Source organism: Peromyscus maniculatus, chromosome 9 (genome assembly GCF_049852395.1).
Source record: "Peromyscus maniculatus bairdii isolate BWxNUB_F1_BW_parent chromosome 9, HU_Pman_BW_mat_3.1, whole genome shotgun sequence".
NCBI classification, from domain to species: Eukaryota; Metazoa; Chordata; class Mammalia; order Rodentia; family Cricetidae; genus Peromyscus; species Peromyscus maniculatus.
The window spans coordinates 45,431,095-45,445,118 of NC_134860.1; the positions used below are offsets into that span (position 1 = coordinate 45,431,095).

General features: G+C 38.5%; 1 protein-coding gene across 17 annotated transcripts in view; it reads left to right on the plus strand.

Annotated features, from left to right (window-relative positions):
* The window catches only part of Ktn1 (kinectin 1), a 97,327-nt gene that overhangs the window by 18,750 nt on the left and 64,553 nt on the right, over positions 1 to 14,024 (plus strand). For all 17 annotated transcript variants that reach the window (XM_076544870.1, XM_076544873.1, XM_076544877.1 and 14 more), the window contains exons 2-5: positions 3,680 to 4,232; positions 7,817 to 7,954; positions 10,176 to 10,346; positions 12,566 to 12,696. In XM_076544870.1, coding sequence (XP_076400985.1) covers positions 3,710 to 4,232; positions 7,817 to 7,954; positions 10,176 to 10,346; positions 12,566 to 12,696 — 963 coding nt within the window. In that variant the 5' untranslated portion in view covers positions 3,680 to 3,709. The remainder of the gene's footprint in view (positions 1 to 3,679; positions 4,233 to 7,816; positions 7,955 to 10,175; positions 10,347 to 12,565; positions 12,697 to 14,024) is intronic.

Consider the following 14,024-nt stretch of genomic DNA (forward strand, 5'->3'; position numbering starts at 1 on the left):
TGAGCCACCACTCTGTCCCCAGTACCTTTATTTTGTCTTGTAATATTTAACTTTGTAAAAATACTTCTGGTAAAGCAAAGTTCTAAAATAACTATAAGAACAATGATTCCACATTTAGGAAGAATTTGTTCATTTTTTTTCCTTTTAGTTAGGGTCTCACACTTTGGCCTGACTTGGTGTGAGGGTGTTTGAACTTCTTACTATTCTGCCTCCATCTCTTGACTGCTGGGATTCAAGAATCATGTGCCACTATACCTAGGTTTATGAGGTGTTGGGAATCAAACTTCATGTATGGTAAGCAAGCACTCTATCAACTGTTTACATCCCCAGACCATCCTCTTTAAAAACAACACTATTTACATATTCATTGATTGCCTCAATTAAGAAAAAGATCACATGTATAATAGGCTGGTTTTGAGTTCACTATATAGTTGGGGACGGACGTTTCCTGTCCCAAGAGCCTGTTCCCAGATATCCAACAGCCGCTTCCCAAATTACCACACAGAGGCTTATATTAATTATAAATGCTCAGCCGATATCTCAGGCTTATTACTGACTAGCTCTTATACTTAAATTAACCCATAATTCTCATCTATGTTTAGCCATGTGGCTTGGTACCTTTTCTCAGTATGGCGCTCTTATCTCCTTTCTCTACGTTTACTGGTGACTTTCTGACTCTGCCCTCCTCTTTCTCATCATTCTCAGTTTGGCTTTTCCACCTAACTTCCTGCCTAGCTACTGGCCTATCAGCTTTTTTTTTCCCTTTTATTTTATTTTACAATACCATTCAGTTCTACATATCAGCCACGGGTTCCCCTGTTCTCCCCCCTCCCACCCCCTTCCCTTATCCCCAGCCCACCCCCCATTCCCACCTCCTCCAGGGCAAAGCCTCCGCCTGTCAGCTTTTTATTAACCAATGAAAGTAATACATATTCATAGTATAGAAAAGTATTATTCCATAGCATTTCCCCCCTTTTGTCTAACCAAAAAGGAAGGTTTTAGTCTTAATATAGTAAAACCATATACAACAAAGCAGTTATTAAGTAAGAATTACAATGGCAATATCCAATCCATTTGCATTTGAGAAAATTAGAGAAAATACTATTTATCTTATCTTGGTGAGTCTAAAGTTTTGTATCTAATTTACTTTCTATTATAACTAAGGAAAACTGTAATTATAACTATTTAGTCTTCATGTACATCAAAGACCCCAGAAGGGTGAAATGTTACCTATGACAGGGACAAATGCAAATGGACTAGACATTGTTAATATAATTATTGCGTGTATATATTTGTATATAGTTATTGTTTTGTATATAGTTTTACTATGTTAGCTAAAACCTTTACTTTTTATTTAGACAAAATGGGGGAAATGTTCTGTGATATTTTGATTGTGTTCTGAAAAATAAAGTTTACTTGGAGTCAAAGGGTGGAGCTAGCCACTAGCTGACCATAGAGGTTTGGAGGACTGTAGACAGAGAGGAGACAGGAAGTGGTAAGGCGGGGCTGAGAGAGGATCTTGGCCTTTTGGATGGAGGAATGGAAGAGGTAGGAAGCAACTGGTGGCAGCTCCCGGTTCTCTGATCTTTCAGGTTCTTACCCCAATATTTGACTCCCAATTTTTTATTGATAAAGATTAATTAGATTAATGCTTCAATAACCTAGGATGTAAAATGCTCCTGCTCTACCTCTAGAGTGCTGAGATTAGGGGCTTGTACTACCACGCTTGGTTTTTACGAGGTGCTGGATCTCTGTGACTGCTTTGTGACTGCTAGGCCTACTAGTAGATCCATCCTCAGCCTCAGAATTTGGCTGCTTTAATCATCTCAAGAGCACTAGTTAAAAAGCTTAAATATTCTTAAATTTATTCTACATTAATTGTGCAAAATTTGGTACTTAGTGGTTAAGAACATGTACTGTTCTTGCTGAGGATTTGCGTTTGATTCCTGTGTCAGATGGCAGACCTGTAATCCTAGCTCCAGGAATTCTGATGCTTCTGGACTTTGAGGACACCTACATTCAAGTGCACATGTACACGCATACACATACATACACATAATAAAAAACAATCTTTAAAAAGATACAAAAGTTAATTAACTTGCTTCAGTTTGCTTTATTACAAGTGTGTCATAGGATATAATTACATCTTGTGTTATACATACTGTCCTTTTCCACAACATATTGGAGATAACATAAGAATACACGTAGCATAGACATCTATGTAGGAATACTAACGTCTAGAATCTAAACTCCCAAATCACTTTTTCTTTAAGTTCCCTAAAAACTCCTGGAGGTGAGGCATATGGTGTCTGTGTTCAGACAGGCAGATGTGACCAGATAATGAGATCACACCTTCAGGCAGCATTGAGTCATCAGGTAGTGGACATTGGGTGCTGCTGTGGGAGCCTTGGAGAAGACAGTGATGGCAGTGCACAGTAAATTGTTAATATACACGAAGTAAGATCAGAGGATTTAAGAAAAGCATCTACTTTGTGTTTGTAATGTCAAATGCCATATCAAATCATTGTGATTTTTTTTTTACTTCTGTTTCCTTATTCTTGCTGTATCCCATTACATCATGAGGCTGGTTGTTAGAGGAATGGAATTTGCTAGCAATTGTCTTAACTGTCCCTATTTTTTCCTTTTACATTTTTTTTTTTTTTTTTAAATTTCTTTGAGACAGGGTTTTTCTGTGTAGCTCTGGCTGTCTTGGAACTCACGCTGTAGCCCAGGCTGGCCTCAAGATCCATCTGCCTCTGCCTCCAGAATCCTGGGATTAAAGGTGTGTGCTACCATGGCCAGACTCTAAAGTTTGGTACTTTAATGACATTAGTATGTTGGTAATTGCTAATATGTCTCTATTTTCACATGTAGTAAGTAGTATATGTTATATACTAAAATGGGGGAAACTAAGTATTAAAGTAAGTACCAAAAATGAGGCCAGAGGAATAGTGTGTTGTAGGTGTAATATTCTGTCCTGCTTGTTAGCTCCCAAATAGCCACACAGAGACTTATTAATTATAAATGCTTGGCCGATAGCTTATGCTTGTTACTAACAAGCTCTTACAACTTAAATTAACACATTTATTAATTTACATGCTGCCACGTCGCTCATGGGTTGCTACCTCATCTTGTATATGTCCTGCTTCCTCTGTGCCTGGCTGGTGACTCTGCCCTTCTTTTTCTGGAACAGCGTTCTCTCAGTCTGGCTCTCCCATTTAGCCTCTTCCTCCCTAGCTTTCGGCCACTTAGCTCTTTATTAAAGCAGTGGAGCAACACATCCTCACAGTGTACAAAAGGATTATTCCACAGCAGTGTATTCTATAATATGTTTGGGATGTTCTGAGTTTAATTTCTAGCAGTATTACTTTTTTCAACTCCTACCTTGTCAAAAAAGGGAAGGCAGTGGAGAAGAACTACCCTCCCCCACCTGCCCCTTTTAGGGTCTTTTCATGTGGTTTGAGAAGGAAAGGATATGCCACACTCCTTAGTTACCAGCCATTTCCCTTTCATAGCATAGTTCACTTGTAGAACCCATGTTTTAAACAGCTAGCTAGTTTTGGGCTATGCTTGTAGATTGGATTAGATTTGAAATGATAATTGAAAGGGCAGGGTGTTATAAGTAGTGTTTTATAACTGACTGGAGTTTTTCTTTGTCTTTTTTGCCTCCTCCATTTAGATTTCATAGGCTCACGTTAAGAAAAGCACCATGGAGTTTTATGAGTCAACATATTTTGTTGTCCTTATCCCTTCAGTAGTGATTACCGTCATTTTCCTTTTCTTCTGGCTTTTCATGAAAGAAACATTATATGATGAAGTTCTTGCAAAACAAAAAAGAGAACAAAAGCTGATTTCTACAAAAACAGATAAAAAGAAGGCAGAAAAGAAAAAGAACAAAAAGAAAGAAGTCCAGAATGGGGCCATTCATGAATCTGATTCTGAGAATCTACCTCGGGACTTTAAATTATCTGATGCTTCGGCCATGGAGGAGGAACAGTTTGTACCTGCTCCATTGAATGTGTTTGAAACTTCCAGCAGTGTTAAGGAAAGAAAGAAGAAGGAAAAGAAACAAAAGCCTTCACCTGAAGAGCAGACCATCAAAGAAAGTGATACATCAAAGATTCCAGGCAAAAAAGTGGAGCCCGTCCTAGTTACAAAGCAGCCGGCCCCACCTCCTGAAGCAGCTGCCTTGAAGAAGAAAGCAGGGCAGAAGAAGTCTAAAAATGGCAGCGGTACATAATCTTTTAACTCATTGCATGATTCTATGTAGTAATCTGAAACAATTGTTCACCTCACTGTTTGCTCTGGTTAACAGGAATTGCCGATAGAAATTAGCAATGGTTAAAGAAACACTTTAAACTCATCCATAACTATGTAAAAGACTCATTGGAAATTTAACCTGGTTTTGGTTGCTTAAGGGCTTGCAGTTACTGATAGTGACATTTCAGTGAACACATTGTAATCAGTGTATTGGAGTTGAAAAGGGGAAATGTTGCTCCCTTTTGATTCAGTTTTCAAACAGTCACATATCTGGAGGCCCTGGGCCTCGGGGGATGAGTCATTTGCCAGCTGTAGACACTGGAATAACAGGTCATGATGGTAGAAAAGATCAGATGACCCAGGTCTCAGGGCTGTTAAGGTGGGTTCCTTGGAACGTGCAGTGCCAGGCATTAATTTTAAAGCTTGAGAAAGTGCTGGCTAGTTGTGATTGTGTATGTAAATATATATGTGTGTGTATATCTCGTGTACACACACACACATACACACATGCATGCACGTATGTACATATAATAAACATTGGATTGAAAATACTTGAAAAAGGATTGTCTGTGAAAATATGTGAAAGAGAGTCCGTTTTCAATATGGGCAGTCATTTAAAATTGCCATTATTTCCTAGACAATATGGTACAACAACTGTTTACATAACATCCACTTTTTATAACCTATTATAAATAATCTAGAGATGTTTAAAGTATACAGGAGAAGTACATGGGTTGTATTGAAATACAGTGTCATTTGCTGTAAGGGAGTTGAGCATTCTCAGGCTTTGATATTGGTGGTGCTTTCTAGAATCTGTTTCCCCCATGGGTGTCAGAGAAGGAGTGTACAGTGGAAAGTCCCTGAGAAATGGCAACTGATGTGTACAGCTTCAGAGTGTCGGCAGTATATGAAGAGACTGAAATTCTTTGTGTATCCTTATTTATATTGTTAGCGGTTATGTTGAACTTCAAGGTCTTTCTTGCAGCTATGACCACATATGGTACTAGAGAAATAATAGTAAGCATGGCATACCTTAGGAAGGAGAATGTGTAAGCCAGTGACAAAGGTGATTTATGTAAAAATATAGAAGAGATAATAGAGAAGAAATATAGAAACCAAAGCAACAATAATTAATGGAATTTAATTTAAGGGTTTCCAGAGGAGGCATTGCCTAAGCTGTCTTTAGGGCTAAGTCACTTTACCAAGTCAATAGTGGGTCTCACCCTACACTGACAGAAAGCTACTTGTCAGGGCACAGGAGAGATACATGAGTATAGAGTATTGGTAAGAGTATAGTGACCAGTTTAATCCCAGCACTCATGAGGCAGAGGCAGGTGGATCCCTGAGTTTGAGGCCAGCCTGGGCTACAGAGCAAATTCCAGGACAGCCAGGGCTACACAGAAACCCTGCTTGGGGTGGTGGGAATAGTGAACAAACCTGAAAAGGTCATAGTACCTAGGTCATGATGGTTTTTGTAAACACCCCAGGAAGTGGGGCTTATATTAGTTACTGTTAGAGCTTTCAGTCAGGTTAATATAGTTTGTTCTTCCTTCCTTCCTTCCTTCCTTCCTTTTTTCCTTCCTTCCTTCCTTCCTTCCTTCCTTCCTTCCTTCCTTCCTTCCTTCCTTCCTTTTTTCCTTCCTTCCTTTTTTCCTTCCTTCCTTTTTTCCTTCCTTCCTTCCTTCCTTCCTTCCTTCCTTCCTTCCTTCCTTCCTTCCTTCCGCTGTCTGTCTGTCTATCTATCTATCTATCTATCTATCTATCTATCTATCTATCTATCTAATCAATTTATTGAGTACATTGTAGGGGAACAGTGAATTGAGCAATGTTGGATTGCATTTGATTTACATATATGTAAATATATATTTTAAGGATTTATCTTTATTTTATGTGTATATGTATATGAGTATTTGCCTACAAGTATATTTGTGTACCAGTTACATTCCTGGTGCCTTAAGTGTGTCATATTTTCTGGAACTAGAGTTTTACAGGTGATTGTGAGGTACCATGTAGGTCCTGAGTACTGAACCCAGGTCCTCTGCAAGAGTAGAAAGTACTCATAACTGCTGAGCCATCTCTCCAGTCCCTGATTAGATCTATATTTTAGAGAGTTCTTGGACAGAATTTATGAGAACAGATTCCATGACATTTTCACATAGGCATAAAGATGGTTCACCAGCACTGCAGAGTTAGGTCATGGGGTCAGGCTGTGGTGCTGCCAAAGGAGGGAGGGAGAGGAGTGCACACGTTAGGAACCCCAACCTCAGACTGGAGTGGGGTGGTAAGGAAGTGAGGTCAGAGCTGGTGGGGATTCTAAGTTAGGATGGGTTTGGAGACTTCAGTCAGTGAGTAAGTCATCTTGACTTTCGCTGCCAAGAACAGATTTTACGTTTTTAATGATTGTGGAAAAGAGTCGAAGAAGAGTAATACTTGGAGAAATGTAGAAATTATCAGTTAGGCTTCCGTGTCCATCATTAGTTTTGAGCACAGTCACTTGTGTACATTTGTGACCAGTCTTCACAGTGGTCGATAGTGGACTTGGATGGTTGTGGCGGAGCATGTGGTGGCCTGCAAGGCTGAATGAAGCATTTATTCTCTGGCCTTCAGAATAAAGACACATTTCCAGTCTGTGATTGTTTGTCAGCACTAAGGTCAGGAATTAAGTTGGAGAGACTGAATGCAAGAAGAGAAGAGAATGTTTCCAGTTTGTGTCTCAGGTGCCTGTGGGTGCCATTCACATAGATAGCCACTGAGGGTGCAGCCGAGTACATCCGTGTGAGGGCCAGGGTACAGTGTAGGCTTAGAAGCCGGAAGTGTGAAGGCAGTGGTTGAAGTCGTGGCTATAGTCATTCACTGTGGCGAATGCCAACGTGAGGTTTTCCTTAGAAGCAGTTCACAAAGGACACTCGAAAGGGATGTGAGAAGAGAGTTGGGGAGCTTAACTTTTTTAATTTTAGTAAAATTTGGGACTCAAATTTGAGTTAATTCTTTTTTTTTTTTTTTGGTTTTTTTGAGACAGGGTTTCTCTATGTTTAGCTTTGTGCCTTTCCTGGAACTCACTCTGTAGCCCAGGCTGGCCTGGAGCTCACGGAGATCCACCTGGCTCTGCCTCCCAAGTGCTGGGATTAAAAGTGTGGTCCACCACTGCCTGGCTGAGTTAATCCTTAATTGGAGTGGGAGAGATAAAAATTAGGCTGTAGTTAGTGGTCTATAGAAAAGAAAGCACAGGCTATTGTTTTATCCATGGGAATGGATGTGGAAGGTGGGAATTGGCAGCGGTAGGGAAGGTTTTTATCTATAAAATGATAGTTGGCCATACTGTGGCCTGAATGGTGCTGGGAATGTCTCTGAAAGGAGGGAAAAAGGGCCAAGTACATTAAAGGTTTGATATTGTAGTGTAAGAAAGCCAGAGGAAAAGGTGCTGGTAAGAGATTGAATATGAGACTAAGCTTTGTTGTGGTAAAGCATGCTGGGAGTTATTTATTAATATTTTCTTGTTTTCTGATGTGTTCATTGTTTGCTATGATGATTTTTCTCCCACTTATATTTAATAAAGATGACCAAGATAAAAAGGTGGAAATGCTGATGGCACCTTTAAAAAAGCAAGACATGTCACTCCTCCATCAAGAGACTAAACAGGAAGGTGGCCTGGGAAAGAAGAAAGGTCTGTCAAAGAAGCAGAAGGCAGAAAATGGTGAGACGGGGATGCACGCTTTCTGAATGCTGATTGTAGAAAGATGCGGGCGGAAGCTCTGGAGACCGTGTGTACCGTAACCACTGGAAGTCTAGTGCAAGTCTAAAATACTAAGAATGCTTGTGTTTAAATAGTCATTCTTGATTCTGAAAAATAATTAACAGTATGTACAAGCTATATAGAGTAAAAATGTTCCCCAAATGTTAGTACTTAAAATTTTTCCAAACATTTTATTTTTATTACACTTATTAACCTGTTAATTGGACACACTAATAATTTTTAAGAAGTTATTTACTTAGGTGTTTTGAGATTGTCTCATGCCCAGCCTGTTTTCTAACTCACCATGTAGTTGAGGATGACTTCGAACTTCTGATTTTCCTGCCTACAGCTCCCCAGTGCTAGGTTTACCTGGTTGGTCCAGATTGTGTGTGATGCTGAGGATTGAACCCAGGGCTATTGCATGCTAGATGTGCACTCTGCTAACTGAGCTGCATCCCCAACTCCACTAATGGGCTGTAATGTGACATGTTCTCTGTGAGATGTTCATATAGATGTGTCCTTTTGATCTTATCCATCCTCTTACCATCCTTCCTTCCTTAATGCCCCTTCTCCTTCCTCCACTCTCTCCTCTTCCTTCATAGTCATGCTTCTGTTTTCAAGTTAGTTTTTTTACAAATGAGAGAATACATGCAATATTCATGCTTTTTAATACCATTTGAAAATTATAATTCACATTTGTTAGACCTAGCAATACCCTGCATTTTTTATTAAGTCCTACAAATTTGCATGTGTTTATGGTAGACATCCAGTTAGAAGTGGCAAAGCAATCCTATATTTCAGAATTTTCCAGAGAAAGCTTGACTGTAAGGTTTTTGGAGATTAAACAGCAATGTTTACAAATGGTGTTGGGCTGTTATATTACTTAGTGCTAGAAAACATTATTTGGAAAGAAATGGTACAATTTTATTTATGTTAATATTATGGTGTGTCAGACATAAGTTATCAGACAATATTACCTGGACATTTTTGATAACAGTTAAACTTCACCAACTTTAAGTAGGAGATAGGAATTATTAACACAAAAGTGCTTATGGGGAAGCAGTACAAGATCAAATGCAGGGCTTACGTATGCTAGGGAAGTGCATTGCCACTGAGCTGTAGCCCCATGACCTGGCAGTCTGATTGTAAAGGAATGTAGTAAGATTTTCATCGGGGTAATATAGATATTTGTTTTCTTTAAACAAGATACTGTCACTCAAATTCTTTGTAGAGTTTCTCACATTAAAATTGGAAGCAAAATCTTCAGGTTACCCTCCATTCCATTTTTTGCCTCCCCAAGACAGGGCCTTTCTCCCTATATATATAACATTGTCTTTCCTGGAACTCATTATGTAGACCAGCTGGCCTCAAACTCAAGAGATCACCTGTCTCTGCCTCCTGAGTGCTGGGATTAAAGGCATGCATGCACACCACATCTGGCCCTTCCTCCATTCTTGATGCTTATAGTAGGGTATGCCATAGAAATTAACTATTAAAATGAGAAGCTATCTGCAAGCAAAAATGACTGATTTTGTACCTAGCATAGAAAAGAGATCATTTCAAATGATCACTTATGGGTTGGCAAGCATGCAGAGAGCTATGGGTTTAATCCTCAGCACTGCTAAAACCAGGCATAGAGGTGCATACCACCTAGGGAATCATTAGAGTCATCCTGGGCTGTGTAGTGAGTTCAGTGCGACATAAGAGTAATTCATTACCATAAATAGAAATCAGCTTCTTAAGAGCACTAATGAGATGAAAAGGGTTATCTTCTGCTCAGATAGAGAAGTAGTTTGGTGTTGTAGCACACCTATAATTTCATCTCTTAGAAGGTTGAGGCATGGAGGATCCTGCATTCAGGGTTATCCTGGGCTACACAGTGAAATCTCATCTCAGAAACAGAAGACAACCTCGTAAAGATTAAATAAGAGTTAGCTAAAGGGTAGATGTAAGATGTTTTCTATTAGAGAATATATACCCCATTTTAAGATGACTTGAGTGACTTAAGAATATTAAACTGATACTCTAGAAATCATGTTAAATGATGAAGTAGAAATTTGAAACTAAATTGAGCTAATAGAGATTTTAGAATCACTGCATTGGTAATTAAGTGTGCCTGTATATTGTTTAATTACTCTGTTGTAACAACTTAGTAATTATGATCTTGTTATTTAAATTGCAGTTGTGGTAGATGAGCCCCTTATTCATGCAACTACTTACATTCCTTTGATGGATAATGCTAACTCAAATCTTGTGATGGATAAGAGAGAAATTATTGATATGATTAAACCTGACCATGTAGAAGGGATCCATAAATCTGGAGCTAAAAAGCTGAAGATTGAAACTGACAAAGGTAGTATGCAAAACATTGTGATCTCTTACATTATAAAATTATGATTTTTGAGTCTTGGACTGGCGCACATTTTCTTACAGGATCAATGAATTGGAAAAGACTGACACCCTTGAAATAAAAGACTTCTGTCTAATTCAGACCTTCTTAACTTTTCAACACTTGACCATTTTTTGCTTGAGAAATTATTATGAAATCCTAGGTGTATAAAATGGTATGCCAACAAAACATTTACTGTTAATAAGTCAAAGAAATTTGTTTCAAAACAATTCTTTGGTATATATATATATATATATATATATATATATATATATATATATATATAAATTTACCATTTGTTAAAGTTGAAAGCAAATTTGCATTCTAAGGAGATGGATATGCTTATTTATTTTTACATAAAGAATTACATGTTGATTAAGTGTTTGGTATTGCAGGACATCTGTATCTTTCTGAATTGGTTGATATTTTGATTTTAAAATCCTCTATGCCAAGAATGTTGCCTTATATAAATATGCAGTACAAAATGACAGAAGTATGTTTAGGACCATTTCAGAAATTGTTGGAAATTCTGTCCAAATTCTAAGCCAAAATTCACTTAGCATTAGAAAACAAAAACAAAAACCTCAGTAACTGAAACAGCATTTAAAAAATCAAACATTCTAACAACACAATCTAGAGAATACACTGAGAATGACAGTTGGAAAACACAAGTTCATCATTTCTGTCATTAAACCATTGTTTCTAAAGAGCAGAGGAATTGGTGTGTACTGTAAAGACATTGCAGTTTATTTCAGGCACTCTGCTGTGCTCTGTCTGTCTGTTTGGCAATTGGGTACAAATCAGGGCCATTTAGGAAGAGGGATCCTCAGTTGAGATGATACCTCCTCCTCCATCAGATTGGCCTGTAGGCTGTAGGGCATTTTCTTGATGGATGTTGGCAGGCCTAGCTTTCTGTGGGCAGTGACACCCCAGGCAGTTGGTCCTAGGTTATTTAAGAAAGCAGGCTGAGCAAGCCATAGGGAACAAGACAGTAAGCAACATTTGTGCTGACCTCCTGCCCTGACTTCCTTCAGTGATAGACTGTGATATGGAAGGTAGAAGTCAGAAGAGGGTATGTGATCTGGGACTGGAGTTAGAGATGGCTGTGAGCCTACATGTCGGTACTGGGAATTGATCCTGGGTCCTCTGGAAGAGTAGCCATTGCTCTTAACTACTGAGTCATCTCTCCAGCCCCTAAATAGATTGTTTTAGCTGGGCACGTTCCTGTACTTCCAATGCTCTGGAGAGTGAGAATGAGGATTCTAAGTTTAAGACCAACTGGGACTACATGAAGTGATACTGTCTCCATGTATATTTAGGAGCAGCTTTAACTTCATGTCAGAATAGAGAAGGAAACTCAGAGTTTCCATTTACCCCTTCATCCCACACATGCACACATGTGTTTTTAAACAAGCAGTGCTGCTGACATGTAAAATGCTTAGGCTGCCTGCTTCGGGCCTTGGGGGTAGTAGTTTCTTGAAGAAAGGGAATTGGTTGCTTAACAGGGAGTCCTAGGGGAATTAGAATAGGTGAATCTAGGAGGTGTTTCTGCATACAGTGTTTTAATATATATTTGTATATATTTGCTCTTTTTAGAAGCAGATTGCATTGTTATAATTATCCTAGACTTAAATTTCATCAGTGGAATCTGGTTTACAAAGTCAGGATTATTAAAGTTAAATGAGGATACTGTGGATATACCTGGTGCAGATGCTAACATACACTAAACATTGAAGTGGTTTTAAAAGTGAGGCAGGCCTAGTGGAATGCCTGAGTAGATAAAGGCATTTGCTGCCAATCCTGGTGCCCTGAATTCAAGCCTTGGGCCTCAAACATGGCAGAAAGATAGACTCTGAGGCAGGTTATCCCCTGAATTGAACATGTATGCTCCCCTCCTAAATAAACAAATATATAGATGAAATCAAAAGTGAGAGCATAGCATACTGGGACTTTAGTATCCTGCAGTCTGGGAAAACTTTCATCTGTCGTAACTTTTCTGCAGTACAGATGCTAACCACGTGCTTTCCCTCTTGACTCAAGTTATCTATTGTTACTTGACTTGAAAAGTCTATTTTCTTGTGGTTACTGACTTTCTTGGTCAGAATATTTTATGTTTACCTTTGCTCAAATTATTGCTTGGGTCTCTACTCCTAACTTTCTCCTCCTTTTGTTTTTTAATTAAGAAAATGCTGAAGTGAAGTTTAAAGATTTCCTTATGTCCTTGAAGACTATGATGTTTTCTGAAGATGAGGCTCTTTGTGTTGTAGACCTGCTGAAGGAGAAGTCTGGTGTGATAAAAGATGCTTTAAAGAAGGTAAGCATAGTTTTTGATTATGGCACAGTTGTGAACAGTTATTAAGAGTTTTCCAAATGAGAGGTGCTTGTCCAAATATTAAATTATTATTATTATTGATATTTTTGTTTTTAATGCCATTATAGTCAGGAATACTTTAGAAATCATTTCATATATCTATGCTAATTTATGTACTTGTTTAGTCAAACATCCTTTGAGTCACCTGGTGCTTTGACAAAAGACAATTGTTTAAAATAGGCAAGGTTTTTATGGCTTTGAAGTCATTTGGCTCTTAACTAAGCTGATTCCTGCTTTGCTTTAACTAGTGCTCTTTTTTTTAAAAAAAAAATAAAGATTTATTTATTATGTATACAGCATGTATGCCTGCAGGCCAGAAGAGGGCACCAAATCTCATTACAGATGGTTGTGAGCCACCATGTGGTTGCTGGGAATTGAACTCAGGACCTCTGGAAGAACAGTCAGTGCCCTTAACCTCTGAGCCATCTCTCCAGCCCCTTAACTAGTGCTCTTAACTAAGTTGGATCCTGCTTTGCTTTAACTAGAAGTCCAGATGAAGTCAATGTCAGGTGATTTCTAGATAAAAAACACAGATAATACTTTTGTGATCCAAGATTTCACATTAGAAAGACTCTAGGACCTTTTGTTCAGTGTTAGTAATGTGTTTTTTTCATTTACACATTTTTTTTTTTTAAGGACTAAGATACAATAGGAAGACAGGCAACGGAGAGCTAATGTTGCTTGACACAAATGATTTTGATGCTTTCAAGGACATTATGGAAAATTAGTAATTTTCTAGTAATTAACTTGAAAATAATGGTTGAAAGGTGTGGTGTTTGCACATTGTAGTTGGAATTTTCATGGTTTGGGAGTCATTTCCAAATTACCACACAGAGACTTAGATTAATTTTAATGCTCGGCCAATAGCTCAGGCTTATTACTAACTAGCTTACATTCAAATTAACCCGTATTTCTTATCTAGGCTTTGCCATGTGGCTCATAGCTTGTTACCTCATTTTCTACACATTCTGCTTCCTCAGCAGCTGGCTGGCATCTCCAGATTTTGCCCTTCTTCATCCCATTGTTCTCAGTTTGGCTTTTCTACCTAGCTTTATCCTGTTCAGCTATTGGCCAGTCAGCTTGTTTATAAACCAATCATAACGACATATTCACATGGTATACAGAAGGATTATTCCACAGTACCACATTATAAATAGAAGTACTGCTGAATTTCCCACTAACCAAGCCCCCTAATGGCTACCAGTGTGGGGAACAGGTGAACCAGTAGATAAACACAGCTTGTTATTTAAAGAATGCTTCTGTTGTGAGAG